The sequence below is a fragment of the Felis catus genome, chromosome B1, assembly GCF_018350175.1.
Source record: "Felis catus isolate Fca126 chromosome B1, F.catus_Fca126_mat1.0, whole genome shotgun sequence".
Classification (NCBI taxonomy): domain Eukaryota; kingdom Metazoa; phylum Chordata; class Mammalia; order Carnivora; family Felidae; genus Felis; species Felis catus.
Window position 1 is genome coordinate 96,465,538 of NC_058371.1, and position 21,588 is coordinate 96,487,125.

Below are 21,588 nucleotides of genomic sequence, written 5' to 3' on the forward strand. Positions count from 1 at the left end.
CAGCCCCATAACCTTGACCCATAATTCACTGAGAAAGGTTTGAGAAGGAATTCACTCCCTCATATTTCCACCACCAAATCTACGAGCACCCCCACACTCATGTTCTGCTTCTCTCCAGATAAAGAACAGAGTCACTTTGAAAGGCCAATACCTCTGTATAAATGCTTCTCAACTAAAGGTGATTTTACCCCACAGCTTCTCTAAAGGTACATTTTTCTTTATTGTGGGGATAGGGTGCTACTAGTATCTGAAGGGTAGAGACCAGGGATAATGCTAACCATCCAATGTTGCACCAAAAAAGAATTATGATTCAAAATGTCAATAGGGCTGAGGCTGACAAATCCTGATCCACGTGTTCTGAGTCCTAGCCAGACTCTTACTGAGAACTTAGCCTAGTTTTTCTATCCCCTTTATATTTTCAACTTCCCCTTTCGACTCAACCATTCCTATCACCATCACCATGTAAAATGTTCCAGTATTTTCCATTCTTTAAAAATATACTAACACACACACACACACACACACACACACACACACAATGATTGCTTATGTCCTTTCAGGTACTATTTCTCCAATATTTTATACCAAAGTTCAATACTCATATTATTCTATATAATATTTAATACTCACATACAATTGAATGTATTATACTTATATTTCCACTAGTCATTTCTTCATTCAGATTTTTTCCCAAACTGTTCCACTGAGGTAACTCAGCAAGTTTCTTCTTTCCTGTTTATGAAGAGTCTCATAACTAAATTCAATGGTCAATTATAGTAGTTATCTATTGCACAGATTTTCTGGTCTAAATACCTCCATCCACCCACCCTACTCCCAACAACACCATCATTATAAATTATTGGGAGATTGCATTTTCAATAGTCAGTCATGTTCACTACCACATTCCCAGCTCCCAGAACCATCTGGCGCATAGCAGGCACTCAAAATATATGTTAATGATTGAATCCTTGGCAAAGAGTTAATTTATTATAAAGCTACCATATTTGACGTATGTATGTTAAAATAAGAAACTAATGTATTCAAGGAATTATGGCTGGAATTTAAATAATGAGGCAAAACCTGAAATCAGGTATCCTGAGATTCACCTGTCTCTCCAGCAGGATGTCAATTCAAAACATTAAAAAAAAAAATTAAGATTTTATTTTTTTTAAGATTTTAAATCTAAATCCCCAGTGTGGGGCTTGAACTCACAACCCCAGATCAAGAGTCATACAGTCTACCAACTGAGACAGCCAGGCACCCCTCAAAATATTTCTAGAGAGTGACTACAGTTGATTTAGGGCCTCATGTGCATGAGAGGAAAGTGATCTGAGAAAGTCTTTCAGAGTAAGGTATTAGGAAGAAGAATCTAGAGTTTTGCATTTTAAAAACACAAAAGGACTAATCATGTAAATGTCTAACACTGTGGCACCCAGGAAGAACTCCACAGACTACACTTTGATGTCATTAATTTCTATGTAAAGCCTGTAGATTCTGCAATCTTTAAATTCCTGGTCTCCCCTCCACTGGTATCAGTCATTAATTATTACTGGTCCCACATAACTATATGGCCTTTGTTCTTTCTCAAACATGCCCAGTCTTTACAGTTTTCAAGTCTTTACAACCCTATGAGGTAGAGAAGAACGATCCCCATCTGAGTTTCACAAAAGTTAGTTTTGGTCCAAAATTGTACTCAGTGAACTTGTACACAAGTTGATTCTTGATCAACAATAGACCTCAGTTTTGCCAGAGAGGTTCTCAACTTGGTGTTCTTTCCTAGTGAGAAAAGGAACAGCTCAATTGGTGGTGAGGAAAAATTTAGATGACTCTCCTCTTGCCAAGTCAGTATGATGTGATTGTCTGCTAGGTGATGATGTGTTAGGTCCTAGCAAATTTTACACCATTTCCAGCTATATACAAAGACTTCACCACAGTTGAAGTTCCTCTCACTATCTGCAACAAATACAGAGAAGGGCCCTCCTGCATTCGTAAGGGGAATGTGGCAAAAGACAGTGAAGTAGTCAGCAAAATCAAGAGCGAGCAGCAGCCACTGGGTATGCACAATTCCAGAACATTATCTGGGTCAAGGCAGAAGAGAGAACCCACATTCAGTGAACTCTCTCAACAACGTCTCTGCAGTCTAGATTATTCAGCAACTGGAAATGTTCTCTCTCCAAGGAGAACTCTGGAAATGGACACTTAGACCACCAGTGATAATGTCACATAATACTCCAGGAAGTACTGGACAAAGCTGGCATACTGCACAACAGCAAATGCTATGAACCTAAAAATGAGGTAAGCACTCTGACTGATGTGATTCAGAAGCTTTTGATTTGAAGGTTCTCCCTGAAATGCTGGAAACAAAGGTATGAGCATATTTAGGTTTCCACATAAGCAACTTGGACAGAGAGTACAATGATTAAGGAACTGGTTGTAATGGTTTCTCTCCCTTGTTCTGCAGATTCAAACTAAAGATTTCTAATTAGGGGGAGGTATCATGAGAGATAGTAGACTGGACAATTCCTGAGCCTCATGGGCCCAGAGGCCAGCCAGCAATATGACTAAAAAGAGACACATCTGGGATGGAGGACCTATCTGTATGTCTTCTATTAATAATGCCTTCACCACTGTTCAAGTTTCCACCACTACCCCAAGCAGACCACTGAACAAGAAAATGAGTAGTTAGATGTTAAAAAAAAAAAAAAAAGAAAGAAAGAAAGAAAGAAAAAAGAAAAAAGACAGGTTCAACCTACCTTGAGTTTTAGCCCAAAGAGCAATAACCCTGCAGTTCCAAGAAGAGAATTATTCCACTTTGGCTCGTCTCTTCTTATCTCACACATCCCTATTCATATTAGCCCGGTTTTAAGTATTGTTATGAAACATGCCATACAGAAGAATGTATTAAACATACATGTGCAACTTCCCAGAAAACATTCATGCAACAACTAGATACACAACACTGTTAATACATTAGAACCCCTGTGTATCCTAGTCCCTCTCCCTAACACAACCCAAATTCTGACTTACATGATTAATCATTCCTGGCTTTTCTTTTAGAATTTTTTTTTTAAGTTTATTTATTTATTTTGAGAGAGAGGGAGAGACAGAGAATCCCAAGCAGGCCCCGCAGCATCAGTGCAGAGCCCAATGAAGGGCTCAAACTCACAAACTGCGAGATCATGACCTGAGCTGAAACCAAGAGTCAGATGTTTAACTAACTGAGCCATCCCTTAACCTTTATGGAATCATATTCTATACACAACCTTTCTTAACTTCTTGCACTCAGCTGCTTTCCAGATTCATTGATAAAGATGTTTATAGCTGTAATTCATTTTTACTACTCTATAATTTATGCATTGTTTACTATACCATAATATGTCCAGTTAGTTGCTGATAGGTATTTTGGCTATTTCCAATCTGTGAATATTACGAACATTCTGCTGTACTGTCATGTATTATTCCTGATGAACACTTCTAAGCTCCTCTAGAGAAGTGCTGGTGAATATAAACAAAATGGAAACCACAAGTAATTTAAAATTTTCCAGTAGCTACGTTAAAAAGATTTTTAGGGGCATTCACTTTCAAAAATCCCCTCTGTAAAGAGAGCTTTCCTACTATTCTTCCTTTTTAATCTTATATTGTAATAAACTTTTGCCTGCTGCTCACAAAAAAAAATAAAGAAAAAAAAAAGAAAGATTTTTAAGGGAAGCCTGGGTGGCTCAGTCAGTTAAGGCATCCAACTCTTGATTTCGGCTCAGGTCATGATCTCACAGTCTGTGAGTTCAAGCCCCATGTCAGGCTCTGTGCTGACGGTGTGGAGCCTGCTTGGGATTCTGTCTGCCTCTCTCTCTGCCTGTACTCATGCTCTCCCTCCCTCTTTCAAAAAATAAATAAATAAACTTAAAAAAAAAGATTTTTAAAAGGGTGAAAATTTAGTATCTTACTTAACTAAACATATTATCATTTCAATATGCAATAATTATAAAAATCATTGAGATGTTTTATATTCTTTCCTCTTAAGCCTTCAAAATCCAATATTGTATATTTAAAGAAAATCTCCTTTTGGACTAGTCACATTTTGAAAACTCAGTAACCACATATGGTTAATACTTGAACAATGAAACTCAAAAGCATATTCTTAAGTAGAGACGGTAAGCAGTAAGAGATGGTTTTACATTTTTATTCCTACATATTAAAGAGTTTCTTGTTCCAAATACTCCCAAAAATTTTTCCAATGTTGTAACTTTGCTCATATGGGTTTTATGGAACATTTCATTGACATTTTAATTTGCATCTTCCTGATTAATAATGTTGAACACCTTTTCATTATTTCAATCATTTGGGCTTCATCTTTTGTGAAATGCTTGTTCATGTCGTATGATCAGTTTTCTACTGAATCTTTTATTGATTTGTACATTTTTTTAAAATTCCATTAAGTAATCTTTACGGCCAACGTGGGGCTTGAACTCATGACCTCAAGATCAAGAGTCACATGCCCTACCAACTGAACCAACCAGGCACCCCCTATTATAATACCTATCACATCATGAATGGAAACTATTTTTTCTTAATTTCATGAACTACATAGGCATTCTTTTTGATGTGTAATAACTAATTCTTTGTGGTAAATGTTTTTATTTTGTCCTTTATGATTGTGCATTTTGTGTTCACTTAAGAAACCTGTCCCTACTCTGAGATCATGAAGATCTTTTACTATTATCCCTTAACAGGTCTTTGCTTTTGCCTTTCACTGGAGTAGATCTGAATGACACTAGAAGGCAAAAATCTGTAATTTCACTTTCTTCTCCACACAATTTTTCCAAGCACCACATATTGAAAATCAGGTTTTCGGGGCACCTGGGTGGCTCTGTCAGTTAAGTGTCCAACTTCAGCTCAAGTTGTCACAATTCGTGAGATTGAGCCCCGCATCAGGCTCTCTGCTGTCAGCATGAGCCTGCTTCAGATCCTCTGTACCCCTCTCTCTCCACCCCTCCCCTGTTCGCACTCTCTCTCAAAAAGATAAAAAAGAAACAAAGAAACACACATACATAAAAATCAGATTTTCTCTTTGATCTTTAACCCTACTTGTCATTTACCAACTGTGCATATACACATGCAACTGTTTCAGGACTTCCTATTCCATTCCTATAGTCCTTATCTTTAATTTGCTAAAACAAGTTTAGGAATATGAGGAGTTTCTTGTCCCTTACATTTCCATATAAATTTTAGAATCAGTTTATCAAATTCCTTTAAGAAAATCCATTGAAATACTTAATGGTATTTAATTGACTTTTTAATTGACTTTGGGAAAACTACCCACCAGATCTTTCAAAGATGAACTCAGTATTTCTCTTCCTACTTATGTCTTCCGTAACACCTTTCAATTATTATAATAATCTTCTTAAAAGTCTGGTTAAAATTTCTACCTTTTAAAAAAATTCTACCTTTTAAGGATCTACCCTATGGTAGGCAGAAGGGTCCCTTAACAACATCCAGATCCCAATCCTTATAAAATGTAATTATGTTAAATAAACAGCAAAAAGGGATTTGCAGGTGTAATTCAGATTTCTATTTAGTGACCTGAAGATAGGGAGTTTTTTCTGGATTATACAGAGAATTTTCTCCAACCAGACAGAAGAGATGTGGCAGAAGAAAAACTAAGACAGATGAAAAGCAGGGCTCCACAAGCTGTTGCTGATTTGAAGACTGACAGAGCAATCTAACCTAGAATGCAGGTGGTCTAAAGGAGTCAAAAGGCTCCAGGCAGCCAAAAGGGAAATGAAGGACCTCAACTCTACATGCAGCCACAAAGAACTGAATTCTGTAAACAATGCGAATAAACTTGGAAGTGATTCTCACATAAAATCTACAGCTAAGACCTCAGGCAGGAACACCTGGATTTCAGTCTTGTAGACCTGGAGTAGAGAAACCAGCTGACTTCACCTGTACTGCTTATCTACAAAATTATATAATAAATTCACGTTAGTTTAAGCTGCCAAATCTGTGATAATTTGTTATGGCAGTCATAGAAAATAAATAGATTCTTCATGATTGTTTTATACTATTAAAAATAGAATCTTGGAAGTCACTATAGGTAAAAACTTGGGATTGTATCAAACTAAAAAGCTTTTATACAGCAAAGAAAACCATCAACAAAACAAAAAGGCAACCTACTAAATGGGAGAAAATATTTGCAAATGATACAGCTGATAAAGGGTTAATATCCAAACTATATCAAGAACTCCTACAATTCAACACCAAAAAAACAAACAATATTATTTAAAAATGGACACAAGACCTAAGTAGACATTTTTCCAAAGAAGACATTCAGAAGAACAACAGACACATGGAAAGATGCTCAGCATCACTAATCATCAGGGAAATGAAAGCAAAACCACAATGAAGTATCACCTCACACTGGTGAGAATGTCCAGTACAAAAAGACAAGAAATAACAAGTGTTAGCAAGGATGTGAAGAAAAGTGCACTGTTGGTAAAAATGTAAACTGGCATAGCCAGAAAACAGTATAGTATAGAGGTTCCTCAAAAAATTAAAACCAGAAATACTACATGTAGTAGTACATGTAGTATTACTACAAGTAGAAATTCTACTTCTGGGTATTTATCCAAAGGAAAGAAAAACACTACTTCGAAAAGATATAGGTTTACTGCAGCATCATTTATAATAGCCAAGATATGAAAGCAACCTAAGAGTCCATCAACAGATGTATGGATAAAGAAGTAGTATAGATATATGATGGAATATTATTCAACCATGAAAAATAATGAGATCTTTGCCATTTGCAAGAACATGGCTGGGCTTAGCCATACCTTTGTATTTTCTTTTATAATATTCATGTTTACTTCTTCCTTCTAGCTCTTAACCTTATTTTGGTTGTTTTTCCTTACTGGTCTAAGAAGGATATCCAATGTATTTGATAGATTTGACTGTGAGAATCTCTGTCTTACTCTGATTGCAAGAGATTAGCTTCAACATTTCACCATTCAGAATGTTTGTTTTGTAGAAGGTTTTGCAGAAACCCTTTATGAGGTTGAAGATATTTTATTTTTATTTCTCTGTTGCAAAAAATACCTCCAGTATGCATGTTGACTTATCAAATGTATTTTTTGCATTTATTAAGGTGATCACAATCTTTCTCTAACCTGTTCATGAGAATTGCAGTGGCTAATTTCTCAACTTCACAAGGTGATTTACAATTAATTTGCACTATTGAAATAAAAATCTGGTTATTCTTTTTTTAAAAACAATAAATTTGATTGGCTAAAAGTTTAAAATATTTATACCCAGATAACTTGTAATGCTTGATTCTCATTCATATTCTCTTGAATTTCTCATTCATGTTCTCTCCAGGTATCACTATCAAGGTTATGCTCTTCTAATAAAGTAAGTGTAGTATTTCTTTTTTCTCCATTCATTCAACAAATATTTGAGTACTATTAGCTCTATTCACTGGAAATACTTGTGCACTGTTGGAATTATTCCAATTTCAGAAAACCTTGCTAATAAAGCCAAGTTTTCAGATTTATAAAAATTGTTTACATTGGGGTGCCTAGGTGGCTGAGTCGGTTAAACGTCCTGACTCCTGACTTCAGCTCAGGTTGTGACTCTCACGAACTGTGAGTTCAAGCCCCACATCTAGCTCTGCACTGACAGGACGGAGGCTGCTTGGGATTCTCTGTCCCCCTCTGTTTCTTCCCCTCCCCCTTCTCAAAATAAATAAACTTAAAAAAAAAAAAAACGTTTATATCAATTTTCTTTTCCAGTAAGTTTTGGTAAGTTACATATTTTTCTAGAAAATTTTCCCTAATTTGACCATAATCAGTAATTATAACCCCATTTTCACTGCAGTGAAAATAAGTACATTTTCCTCCTCTTTGTCTTCATAAATTTTAATCTTTTCAAAGAATTAAGTGTTGGTATGATGAATTCTCTAGTGTTAGATCTAATTATTATTTACTTCCATATACTTTTATGGGGACTTATTTTGTTAATTCTTTTGTTAACTTTTACCTTTTTGAAAGCTATAGCAGATTCTATTATTGTTCAAAGCCTGCATTTTCTAGATTAGGGGATTATGCATATTCACCTTTCATGCCTTTTGAGAATATACATTCCAGCCCCATAAGCTTAACCACATTATTTAGCCAACCAAATGTGAGGAAATTCCATAAAGAACATCTAAGCAGCAAGTTAAAATACATTTGTACACTTTAGCTCAGCCCATTATGTGAATGAATAAGCAAGTGCTATATGGTGGCTACTCTTTCAGCATGAATCCCCAAAATGAGAAGAGACACACACAGCAGCAGCAATAGCCGACCCATAGCCAATGCCAAGCAATGTGAGAAGTTTTTATTTAAGCCTTTGAGATTTAAGGGAAATGTTTTATACAGCAAAGATAATACTGGTGATCGGCTTATTAATTTCAAGCATTTTTCCTAATATTTGCATTTAAGCTTTTCTCATCTGGTGCACCTCTTAAATCCAGTTAATAATCCATTTATATTTTCTAATTTCCACTATGATTTCTTCTTCAACTGGTGAGTTATTTAACATGTATCTTTGCTCTGAAACATACAGGGTTTTATTACTTTACTTTTTAAGTTTTAAACACTAACTTAATTCCACCAATAGTGTTTTATGTAATATTAATGCTTTGAAATTCACTTTATATACCACTGAAGGTCAAAGTATTACAGATAAGCACAGAGAGATCTTGCACTCTGCAGGTTTGGTAGAGAATTGTTTCTCAAATTACTCTCATTTTTTATTGCTTGATTATTCCTTATTTAAGAGACAAATTGACTTTGGATTTGTCCCATCAGTTGTTTCATATATTTGAAAACTTGATATTAAATACATTAAATTTTAAAATATACTTTTCTGATAGATTCTTCACTTTTAATCATTACAAAAAGACACTCTTTAGCGCTAGTAATGTTTTGTTTTCAAGTCTACTTTGTAAATCTATTCTGTCTGCTATCAATATATATACAAAAGCTTTTTTGCGTTACTTTTTATTTAGGAGGTAGCTGGGCTTTCTAATTTTCACTTTTAATTAGAATTTTAAAAAACATAAAACTCACCATCTTAACCATCTTTAAGTTTACAGTTCTGTACTGTTGAATATATTCACTGTTGTGCAACAGATAACCAAGCTTTTTTCATTTAGTAAAACTAAAACTCCATACCCATTAACAATTCGCCATTTCATCTCTGCTGACAGCTCAGAGCCTGGAGCCTGCTTCAGATTCTGTGTCTCCCTCTCTCTCTGCCACTCCCCCACTCATGTTCTGTCTCTCAAAAAATGTCAAAAAAAAACAATTCCCCATTTCTCCCTCCCCCATAGCAACTGCCACTCTTTGTTTCTATGAATTTGGCTTCTTTACTGCTTCATTTGTAAATGGAATCATCCAGTGTATCTTTGTGGCTTATTTCATTTAGCATGTCCTCAAAGACCATCCATGTTGTATTACGTGATAGTTTTCCTTCCTTTCTAAAGGGTGAATAATATTCCATTATATGTATACACCACATTTTATTTATCTATTAATCTGATGATGGACATTTAATTGGCTTGCTTTTTGGCTATCATGAATACTACTGCTAAGAACATGGCTGTGCAAATATCCTTTTAATTTTTGAGTAACTGCCATACTGTTTTCATAGCAGCTATATCATTTTATGTTCCCACCAACAATGCACAAGGGTTCTAATTTCTCTACATCCTCTCCAACAACTGTTATTTCCTGGGTTTTACTTTTTATTTTTAAAGTAGCCATTCTAACGAGTGAGGTGATATTTCATTGTGATTTAGATTTTCATTTCTCTAAGAATAGTGACGCTGCACATATTTTCATGTGTTCACTGGACATTTGTATATTATTGGAGAAACAGCTTTTCAAATCCTTTGCCCATTTTTTAAACTGAGTTTTTTATTGAGTTGTTGTGATTTCTTTATATATTCAGAAATATTAACCCGTCATCAGATTATATGCAAATATTTCTCCTATTCTGCAGCTGACCTTTTCATTCTGATAAGTTAATACACATAAGTTTTTGATTTTTATGAATTCTAATCTGTTTATTACATATGCTTTTAGTGTCATAGCTAAGAAATGATTGCCAAATCAAATATGAAGCTTCACCCTGTTTTGTTCTAGTTTTATGTCTTAGTTCCAACTTTACTCTTTTGCATGTGGATGACCAGTTTCCCCAACACCATTTGTTGAAATTGTTTTCTCCCATTTAGTGATCTTGGCACACATACTGAAAATCATTTGGTCACATAGTCAACTTAAGGATTTACTTCTGTGCTCTATTCAGCTTCATTTAATCTTGGTCTGTATGCTCATACCACACAGTTTTGATTACTGTAGTTCTGTAATTAGGAAATGTGATATTTTTCTTTTCTTTCCTTTTTGGAAATGCGGTATTTCTAACTCCATGGTTTTTAAAACTTGTTTTTTGGCTCTCCATGGTCCCATAAGATTCCGTATCAATTTAGTACTAGTTTTCCTAATTCTGCAAAAGATGCCATTGGGCTCTTGACAAGGATTGCACTGAATCTGTAGATCACTTTGGGTAGCACTGACTTTTTAAAAAAACTTTATTAAAGATATAATCCACATATGGTACAATCTACCCCAGCATATGAATCGATTGGCTTTTAGTATATACAAATTTTGCAACCATCATCAAAATCAAATTACAACATTTTCATCACTCCAAAAAAAACAAACAAACAAACAAACAAACACAGGACCCATTAACAATCACTCTCAATCTCCTCCCAAGGAAATATTTCCACCCAACCTAAGCCCCACAACCGCCAATAAATTTCTGTCTGTTCTGGACATTCACACAAACATACAAACAGAATCTTACAATATGTGGTACTTAGCATAATGTTTCCATGTTTCAGGATGTATTCATTTCTTCCTACTGCTAAATACTACTCCATTATATGGTTATACCACTTTTTGTTGATGCATTCATCAGGTGATGATTGTTTGGGTTCTTTCCACTTTCATAATGTTGCAATTAACATTTATGTATGTTTTTGTGTGGACATATGTTGTCACTTCTTTTGTGTACCTACCTAGGAGAGGAATTCCTAGATCATAAGACAAATCTATGTTTAACCTTTTGAGAACTGCCACAATGCTTTCCAAAAACAGTTGGACCATTTTACACTCTTTTTTTAAATTTAAATTCAAGTTAGTTAACATATAGTCTTGGTTTCAGGAGTTAAAACTCAGTGGTTCATCTCTTACATATGACAGCCAGTGTTCATCCCAACAAGTGCCCTCCTTAATGCCCATCACCTGTTTAGCCCATTCCCCAAACCACCTCCACTCCAGTAACCCTGTTTGTTCTCTGTATTTAAGAGTCTCTTATGGTCTGCCTCCCTATTTTTATCTTATTTTTGCTTCCCTTCCCCTATGTTCATCTGTTGTGTTTCTTAAATTCCACATATGAGTGAAGTCATATATTTGTCTTTCTCTGACTGACTTCACTTAGCATAATACCCTCAACTATTTTACAGTCTAACCAGTAGTCTACGAGGATTTTGATTTCTCCCCCCATCATCACCAACTGTGCATGTATCTTTTTTATTATAGTTATCCTAGTAGGTACAAGGTGGTGTCTCATAGTGATTTTGATTCATTTCCCTGGTGGTTAATGATGTCAACCAACCTTCCATGGGCTCATCAGCCATTTGTGTATCTTCTTTGGAAAAGAAGTCTATTCAGGTTATTTGCTCATTTAATAATAATTGGATTGTATTTTTATTATTGAGTTATAAGAGTTCTCTATTACAAATATAAGTCCTTTATTAAAAATATTATTTGTAAACATTTTCTTCTAACTTGCTTTTTTAGTGTTTGATTCACGGCAAAATTATGTGAAAAAGTACAGACTCTCCCCTCTTACCATTCTGCATGTTACAATCTGTGTTACATCTGTTACAATCAGTGGGCTTACACTGACACATCATAATCACCTAAAGTCCATAGTTTACATAAGTTTCATGCTTGGTATGTACATCCCACAGGTTTTGATACATGTATAATTAGATGTACTCACCATTATACTATCATACAGAAAATTTTAACTACCCTAAAAAACCTCTCTGTTCTGCCTATTCATTTATTCCCTTCCCATACCCTAGCAATCACTGATCTTCCTTCTATCTTCATAGTTTTCCTTTTCCAGAATGTCAAATATTTAGAATCATGCAGTAAATGTGTAGCCTTTTCAGATTGGATTCATTTAGTAATTTGAATTTAAGATTCCTCCACTGACTGCTTATTTCTTTTTAGCACTACATAATATTCCATTGTCTGGATATATGAGTTTATCCATTCACCTACTGAAAGGCATCTTGGTTGCTTCCAAGTTTTGGCAATTATGAATAAAATTACTGTAAAGATTTTTTTTAAATTTTTTTCATATGCAGATTTTTTAAAAAGTAAACTCTACCCTCAACATGGGGCTCAAACTCACAACCCCAAGATCAAGAGGAACATGCTCGGGGCACCTCAGTGGCTCAGCCAGTAAAGCATCTGACTTCGGCTCAGGTCATGATCTCATGGTTCTTGAGTTCAAGCTCTATGTTGGGCTCTGTGCTGACAGCTCAGAGACTGGAGCCCACTTCAGATTGTGTGTCACCCTCTGTCTGCCACCCACTCCCCGCCCTCCCTCCCCCCGCCACATGCACTCTTTCTCTGGCTCTGTCTCAAACATTAAAAAATAAATAAAATAAATTAAAAAAAAAAAAAAGAGAAACATGCTCTACTGACTGAGCCAACCAGCCCACCCCACATATGCAAAGTTTTCAGCTCCTTTGGGGGTAAGTACCAAGGAAGGTAATTACTAGATAGTATGGCAAGAGTAGTTTTGGTTTTTGGTTTTATAAATTTTATTAATTTATTTTGAGACAGCACAAGCAGGGGAAGGGCAGAGAGAAAGGTGTAGAGAGAGAATGTGTAAGAGAAGTTTTGTAAGAAACAAACTGTCTTCCAAAGTGGCTGTACAATTTTGCATTCCCAACAGGAGTGAAAATTCCTGTTGCTCTATATCCTCATCAGCATTGGATGCTTTCAGCTATATTTTGGCCATTCTAACATGTGTGTAGTGGTGTCTCACTGTCTAAATTTGCACTTCCCTAATTATATGATATAGAGTATCTTTTCATGTGCTTATTCACCATCAATATAACTTTCTTTGGTGAGCTCATTGGCCTGTTTTTTTAATCTGGTTGTTTTCACACTGTTGAAGATTTAAGATTTTTTTTTTTTTTTTTTTTTTTTTTTTTGGTATACTTTGGATACAGTCCATTATGTGCCTAGAAAAACTCTGTCTTAATTTCTTCCTTCGTGGATCAAGCTTTTGGAGTTGTATCTAAAAAGTCATCAGCCAACTGAAGATCATCTACATTTTCTCTCTTTTATCTTCCAGTTGTTTTATAGTTTTGTGTTTTACATGTAGGTCTGATACACTTTGAGTTACTTTTTGTGAAAAAATACAAGGTCTGTGCCTAGAGTCACTTTTTTTCACATGGATGTAAAGTTGTTCCATCACCATTTGTTGAAAAGACTGTATTTTCTCCATTGTATTGCCTTTATTCCTTTGTCAAAGATCAGTTTTATTACATTACTGCAAGTCTATTTCTGGGTTCTCTATTGTGTTCCATTGATCTATTTGTCTATTCTTTTACCAATACCATACTGTCTTGATCACTGTAGCTTTATAGTAACTCTTGAAGTTAGGCAGTATTAGTTCTCTGACTCTTCTTCAATCATGTATTGGCAATTCTGGTCTTTTATCTCTCCACATAAATTTTAGAATCAGTTAATCAATCAATATCCACAAAATAAATTCCTGAAATCTTGATTGGAACTGCACTGAATCTACAGATCAAGTTGGGGAAAACTAATAATATTGAGTCTTCCTGTCTCATTTAGTAGTTCTTTAAATTTTTTTTTTCAACGTTTATTTATTTTTTTGGGGACAGAGAGAGACAGAGCATGAACGGGGGAGGGGCAGAGAGAGAGAGAGGGAGACACAGAATCGGAAACAGGCTCCAGGCTCTGAGCCATCAGCCCAGAGCCCGACGCGGGGCTCGAAATCACGGACCGCGAGATCATGACCTGGCTGAAGTCAGACGCTTAACCGACTGCGCCACCCAGGCGCCCCTGTAGTTCTTTAATTTCTTTCATCAGAGTTATCATATTCCTCATATAGATCTTGTACCTATTTTATTAGCTTTATACCTCATTATTTTATTTGGGGGAGGAGGTGCTAATGTAAATGGTATTGTGGGGTTGTTTTTTTTTATTTCCCTATCATTTTCTTCATGGTGTACTATGAAGTACAAAATTTAAAATTATGATACCTAATTTTCTTGTGTTTCTTATGCTATTGGTATAAGAAACCACTGTCGAATACAAAGTCAAAGATTTTATGTTTTCTTGCAATAGTTGTATCATTTTTACTCTTATATTTAAATGTTTAAATCAAATGAATTAATTTTTGTACATGGTGAGTTAGGGTGGCATCCAATTTACTCTTTTACATATGGATATCCACTTGTCCCAAGACCACTTATTAAGAAGACTATTCTTTCCCTATTTGAATAAATAGTTTAGGCACTTCTGCCAGAAGTCAGTTGAATATAGACACAGGGTTTATTTCTGGGCTTTCAATTCTCTTCCACTGACCTATATGTCTATGCTTATCCTAGTAAGAACACTGTCTTAATGTAAGGACTGTGTATGAATTCTTCAACTTTGTTCTTTTTTAAGATTGTTTTGGCTATTTTGGGTCCCTTGAATTTCAATATAATTTTAGATCATCTCATCAATTTCTGCAAAATAGCCAGTTAGGATACTGATATGGTTTACACTGCATCTACAGATTGATTTTTTTTGATTAGTACTTTACGGTGTATATTGTTCCAACCTTTTCAACTTTTTTGCTCCGTTATCTTTTTGATGTCACATGTAAATAACACAACTGATTTTATTTACATATACTCTGACAATATTTATTGTTTTTTTTTCCTCTAAATATTTGGGTTTAAATCTACCTTATTGTTGTGCTGGAAGCCCCTACTTATTCCACATTTCCCTTTCTCCTAGCTTCATGGTTATTCCCTCTAATTTTATGTTTTAATAAAAATAGTTTGAAGGGTATCCTTCAAACTGCAACATGAAAACATTAAAGTACCCTTAAATAGTATTTATTGCTCTCTCCAAGTTTGGGTTAATGTTATAGTAAATCTGTAAGACACTGTTTTATACAGTTTAGATTTATCACATATCTCTTGCTTTGCTCTACAGTCCTTTCTATATATCTGGCAACTGAAATCATTATGCTACCTTTACAATTTCACTTGGTGAGGCTTTCCGAATTACAATTTCTCCCATATTTTACCCTTTTACTTGAAAGACATTTTGCAAGACATACAATCATAGGTTGATAGTTATTTTCCCTTGGTATATTAACACCATCATTCCACTGTGTACTGCATTCAACTGTTAATTGTTGGAAAGTTGGCTGTCAGCTGACCAAGTCACTCTTCTTCCTTTAGATGTAATCTGCCTTTTCCTCCCTGGCTGCTCTACTCTGGTACCTCTCCTCAATTCAGAAAAAGCGTTAGTTATCACCTCGTAAAATACTGACTTTGCCCCATTTTCTCTCACCTTTCCTTCTGAAATTCTGATTAAATGTCATTTTAGACCATTTCTATCACTCTGTATTCCACATTTCTTCCTTCTTTAAAACTTTTCAGAAAAAAGCTAAAAAAAAGGAAAGAAATAAAAAGCTATATAATAAAATCCAGTAGACGGTAAATTCTACAAAACTTGATTTGAAATGTAGTAAATAATAGCAAAGACTCTCTAGAGTAACATTACATACCCTTTCATATATTCTATTTCTCTGCCTCTCTGTGCTGATCTCTGAAATTTCTTGTAAAGCTGGCTTCCAATTCACTGACCCTCTGATTGTATCTAATCTGCTGTTAATCCCTTCCTTTAACTGAGTTCTTGATTTCACTTTAACTGTTTTTACTTGAAGTTCTAGGAACTTTATTGTTTAGAATTTCTTCTTCCCCACCCATATTTTTATTTCTTTAAACACAGTAAACATAGTTACTCCATATTCTGTTTAATAATTCGAATATCTAAGGGGCGCCTGGGTGGCTCAGTCAGTTAAGCATTCGACTTCAGCTCAGCTCATGATCTCATGGTTCATGTGTTCGAGCCCCAACATCGGGCTCTGTGCTGACAGCACTGAGACTGGAGCCTGCTTCATATTCTGTGTCTCCCTCTCTCTCTGCCCCTCCCCTGCTCGAGCTCTGTGTATCTCTAGCTCAAAAATAAATAAACATTAAAAAAAATAAAAAAAAATAATTCCAATATCTAAATATTTCAGGGTATGATTTTGCTGTTACTTTAGCTCATTCTTACATGTGGTACCACATTTCCATGTCTGATTATTAACTTTGTGAGCTGCTCACTTTCCTTTTAAGGTAACTTGAGTAAATTATTTGAGGTCTAGGATAAAAGTTAATGTCCATACAAAAGAGCTATGTTGGCTTCTGCTAGGTTTCTGGGAAATTAGCAGGCCATAATCACTTTAAATTCATGACTAGTGGTTACATGAGTCATCCACATAGTATGAGCTTAAATTGCATGATAAGTTCTAAGCCATTTTTTTTCTCCTTATTCTGCTCAGCACAAGTAGGGAAATTTGTTTGTAGTCCCCCAGAGGAATAGATGAGAAAGCAAGTTCTCTTCCACTGAGGATGTATTTCTTTTAGGTACCAATTTAATAGGAAGACGACTTGATGGAATCCCCAACTTTGGCTGAGCCCTAGGTTTGTGTCTTTTCCCTCTTTATTTTGGATGGCTTCTGCAAAGCTGAACTCCTCAAATCCCTCAAATTCCAAAACGGTCTCCAGGGCAACACTACTTCAATACTCCATATTTGTCCATGGTTTCATTCTGATAATAACTTATCTTGCTGATCTTCAAGGATTTTAAGTAGATGTTTTCTCATCTATTAAAAGGCTTGGGGCGCCTGGGTGGCGCAGTCGGTTAAGCGTCCGACTTCAGCCAGGTCACGATCTCGCAGTCCGTGAGTTCGAGCCCCGCGTCGGGCTCTGGGCTGATGGCTCAGAGCCTGGAGCCTGTTTCCGATTCTGTGTCTCCCTCTCTCTCTGCCCCTCCCCTGTTCATGCTCTGTCTCTCTCTGTCCCAAAAATAAATAAAAAACGTTGAAAAAAAAAATTAAAAAAAAAAAAAAAAAAAAAAAAAGGCCATTTGAGTTATCTTCACCAGTAAGAGCATGCCAGAAACAGAAAGCCTATACTCAGTCCAGTGCAGTTCAATGTAACTTCTGGATCCAGCAAAAACTCCTTTTGCAAAGTCAAAAAATATCACCAAACTACCCTGTCAATTTGGCATTCTTTTCATTTACATCTAACTCAATATGTCCAGTTCCTGACACATCTGATTTTTCTTTCCTTTTGAAGTCAGTTTTACACTTCCACATCACCACTTTTCCTATTACAACTCCTAAACAATGATTCCTGAGAGCTCAGATCTGGTTTTCTTATTTCTATAGTTCCTCGGTTACCAAGTTACCTTAAGTTACCAATACCCATCTCCAAGACTACTTTTATAGCCTCCCAAGTAGATTTCTTCTGCCACCCTTGTACCTATCTCTACTCTATTCTCCACCACAATAACCAGACTTATTTTTAATAAAAATTAATTATGTCCCATTGCTTGTGTAAAGCTCTCCAAGATACTTTACTTGAATTTTAGATAAATTCCAATTTAACATGGCCCACAAAACCATACATGATCAGACTTCTGCCTACATTCTGTCATGTCTGTCCTCTCATATAATACTATAAACAGGCTTTTTTTTTTTTCATTTCCTCAAATATACCAAATTCTTTCCTCCCTCAGATCCTTGCCACTTGCTGTTTCCTGTGCCCAGAGTATGGTTTCCCTACTCTTTGCAGGGTTCAATCTTACTCATAGTTCAGACCTCACTATAACTGTGACTTTCTCACAAGCATTCCCTGACAACCCAATCCAGTAGAATCCTGTTCTTTTCCTTTAGAACATTTATCATAATTTATGATTAAATACTTATTGTGGGCTTATTTTAATGTCTATCCTCGCAATTATTTGTAAAAACCAGGCATGTAGAGACCCTACTGTTACCTTCCCATTCCATGCCCAGGACCTAGCACAATGTCTGACCCACAGTAGGAGTTTAACAAATATATATTAAATCATTGTTTTCTCTCCCTTTAAGCAGACCCACAAGAAAAGTACAACTCTAATAAGAAATTACATGTTGAGCACAGAATTAGAAACAAGGGGAATAAGGTGATAAGAATGTACATAGGGACCAATGTACATACGCTAAAATACAACATACTTATGAACAGATCCGTAATGCTCAGAGTCATATAGCCAAGATTACTTTCCCCTAATATTTCATGGATAAGGCAGATGCTGGTTTTTAATTAACACATGGCTTTTTTGTCTACATGTTAGTTAAAGCAAATAAATAATCACCTACAAATAGCATGTTTCTCAAGGTGACTTGTGAGTTCATTATTTGGAACTCAAAAAATTTTCCCACAGAACCAATATTATATACAGTGGTTAGCTTTTCTCTGGTTAGTTCATAATGTTTAATCCATAATTCATTTATTCATTTATCGAATATGAATTGAGTACTACTATGCACCAGGAACTATCCTAGCAGCAGAGATACAGTAGTGCACAAAATAAGATAAAAATTCCTATCCTCATAAACCTCATATCCATGCGATCAAAAGAGAAGGGAAGTGCAATATACAGAATGGTAGATGGTGAAGAACAAAGCACAGTGGAGACAGGGAATGGAAGGAGTGCAATTGTAACCTATTATTAAATTTCTAGCTCTGTTCCAAAAAGGATTTAGAGATTTCTTACAGAACCTAAGTATCACAAATAAAAGAGCAATACTTAGACAAGGAAAGACTTTCAACCAAGAAACTTTATAAAAACACACTTCCTTTCCCACAGCAGGACAGAGAGAACTACTCAGGCTCTTAATTCACAGAAAGCTATAATACCCTGAGGCATGGTCTCCAAAAAGGCAACAAATAGAGAAGGTAAAGAGGTGAATGCAATGATGGAAATTCCATGAAGAAAAAGAAATGAAGAGCCAAGAAGGGAAGTACACTTCTTGTTAATGATAAGAACACCTCCAGGGACAGCCAGTCCCTTCTATTCAATCACTAGTTGGCAGGCTTTTCTTCCTACAACTGTAACTATTTCTGACCAAGATCTCTCTTCTATTTGGCATAGTACAGTTATACAACTTTTCCTTCATTATTATATACTAAAAACAAATATTTAACTTTTTTAATGGCAGAAAAAGATCCAATTTATTCCCTATCTACATCATTAAAATCGATATCAAAGGAATGCAGACAGCTAAAAGAATACTCTGATGCTCTTGTATTTTACCTTAATAACTAGGATAGGTTAGTTATCCAGAATGTGGGGTGAAATGCAAGAGGATAAAAAATTCGAACAAGGTTTCAAAGAGCACCCCTACCACCAGAGTAGTGACTGGACAAGAAGAGACAATCAGCCATTTTAATCTTCCATCCCTGACCACAACAAATTCCACTACCATAGAGCATGCACCATAGACTAAGGAGTGAAGGATGAAAGGGGTCAGCAAAAGTAACCCTTCTCTAACACCTTGCTCATAGAGCTGGAGTAATTATAGGCCAGGGTAAGAAATGAGCATACAAACTAAGCCTGTTCATAACTTTTTTCCTTCTTATTATAAAGGGCCTTCTAATTATTTTCACCTGAAAAAAGGGTTTTAGTCAGTGAATGCTAATTTTTTTTAATTATTCATTCCACTGTCGTTTTAATAAAATAAAATAGTATCTCAGGTTATGAGTGTCAGATATATTCCAGGAATTTTTCATATTAAATATTGTTTATTTATATTAAAAATTTAATAAAATAAAGCCTTAGGTTTAGGAAAAACAGGGAGCAACATATATTTAAAAAACTAGTATCAGTAGAAAGATGTTGTTGGCCAGAAACAATTACCTTTAGGGCTGTGTGTGTGTTTTCATCTTCTTCCATCCACAGATCCTGTTCATAGTAATACAAGCCATCATTAATGACTTTAGCAAGTTCAGATGTAATTTTTGCCCGAGACATGTGGTTGCCCGTTCGATCTCCTCCAGGATGTTTTCTCATGTAAGGTGGTGTCTGAGTTACAATCAAAATCTTGTTTAAATCCTGGTCATCAATTTCATAATCTGAATCATTATCAGACCAATCAGTAAATGTGTTTTTTCGTCCTTCTATTTGCTCCATCTCTTCATCAAATAAAAAGTCAAGTTCTTCTTGCTCTTGTTCATCTGAAGGATATAGCTGATTTGATGCCTCTTCAGGCAGAGATGCTGATTCCTAAGGGAAGAAAGTGGTATTTTATATACACACTTTTTTTTAATCACTTAAAAAAATCACGTTACAAGTAATATGAAGCCTAACATGCTCAGGCTAGTCAGCAGGCAAATTATAAAAGAAAATCAGGGGCGCCTGGGTGGCGCAGTCGGTGAAGCGGCCGACTTCAGCCAGGTCACGATCTCGCCGTCGGTGAGTTCGAGCCCCGCGTCGGGCTCTGGGCTGATGGCTCAGAGCCTGGAGCCTGTTTCTGATTCTGTGTCTCCCTCTCTCTCTGCCCCTCCCCCGTTCATGCTCTGTCTCTCTCTGTCCCAAAAATAAATAAACGTTGAAAAAAAAATTTAAATAAAAAAAAATAATCAAATCAGTAGTATTCTAGCCCAATAAATACAAAGTATTTGCTAAACGCTAAGTCTAACGCTAAAGAAAAACACAAAATTGAGTAAAAGGAGGGTTATATTAATCTAAAAGATTCCTTTTAGAGTTAGAATGGTGCTTAACTCATCCACTACTGCACAGCAATTCATTTTAAAGATGAGGGGAAAAAAAGGCCTAGAGATAGAAATTAATTTGTCCACAATTTCAGAACTAGTCAGGACTAGAACAATCAAGGTTTTTTGACTTCTAAATTCAATAGTCAGACTTGCTAGTCTGAACCTTTGCAATTACATTAATGCCATTAACTAGGTTTCCTAGATAATCCCTCTGCTCAATTTTCACCTCCACTCAGTGTGGCCTGGTTTTCATTAAATTTACCCTAACATGTACTCAATTGTTGAACTTTGCCCTCCCTGAAAAAGTTAAAATTGCTTCCTACTAGGTGACATAACAAGTCCAAACTTTCAGATCCTAGAGCTTCTAAAATCTAAACTAGTCTAGATTTCCAAAACTCTCAACACAAGAAAATAGGTTTCTCAGTATTATCTTCCTATGCCATCCTATGACCAATCCTCATCCTTTAGCAAATGCTAACTCTCCTATACAATCCCTTTCTTTGAGAACTCCTATTAATGTAGTATATATTCATTCAGTCAATAATTATCTGGGTCCT

The 21,588-nt window shown here is 35.6% G+C and overlaps 1 protein-coding gene across 18 annotated transcripts in view; it reads right to left on the reverse strand.

Moving 5' to 3' along the window:
- LARP1B (La ribonucleoprotein 1B) overlaps positions 1 to 21,588 on the reverse strand; it is a 129,163-nt gene that overhangs the window by 63,962 nt on the left and 43,613 nt on the right. For 16 of the 18 annotated variants that reach the window (XM_023252822.2, XM_023252821.2, XM_023252816.2 and 13 more), the window contains one exon: positions 20,175 to 20,540. In XM_023252822.2, coding sequence (XP_023108590.1) covers positions 20,175 to 20,540 — 366 coding nt within the window. Of the gene's footprint in view, positions 1 to 630; positions 733 to 14,305; positions 15,828 to 20,174; positions 20,541 to 21,588 lie in introns of those variants that run through there. The other 2 variants (XM_045055882.1, XM_023252823.2) reach the window with 2 other exon arrangements.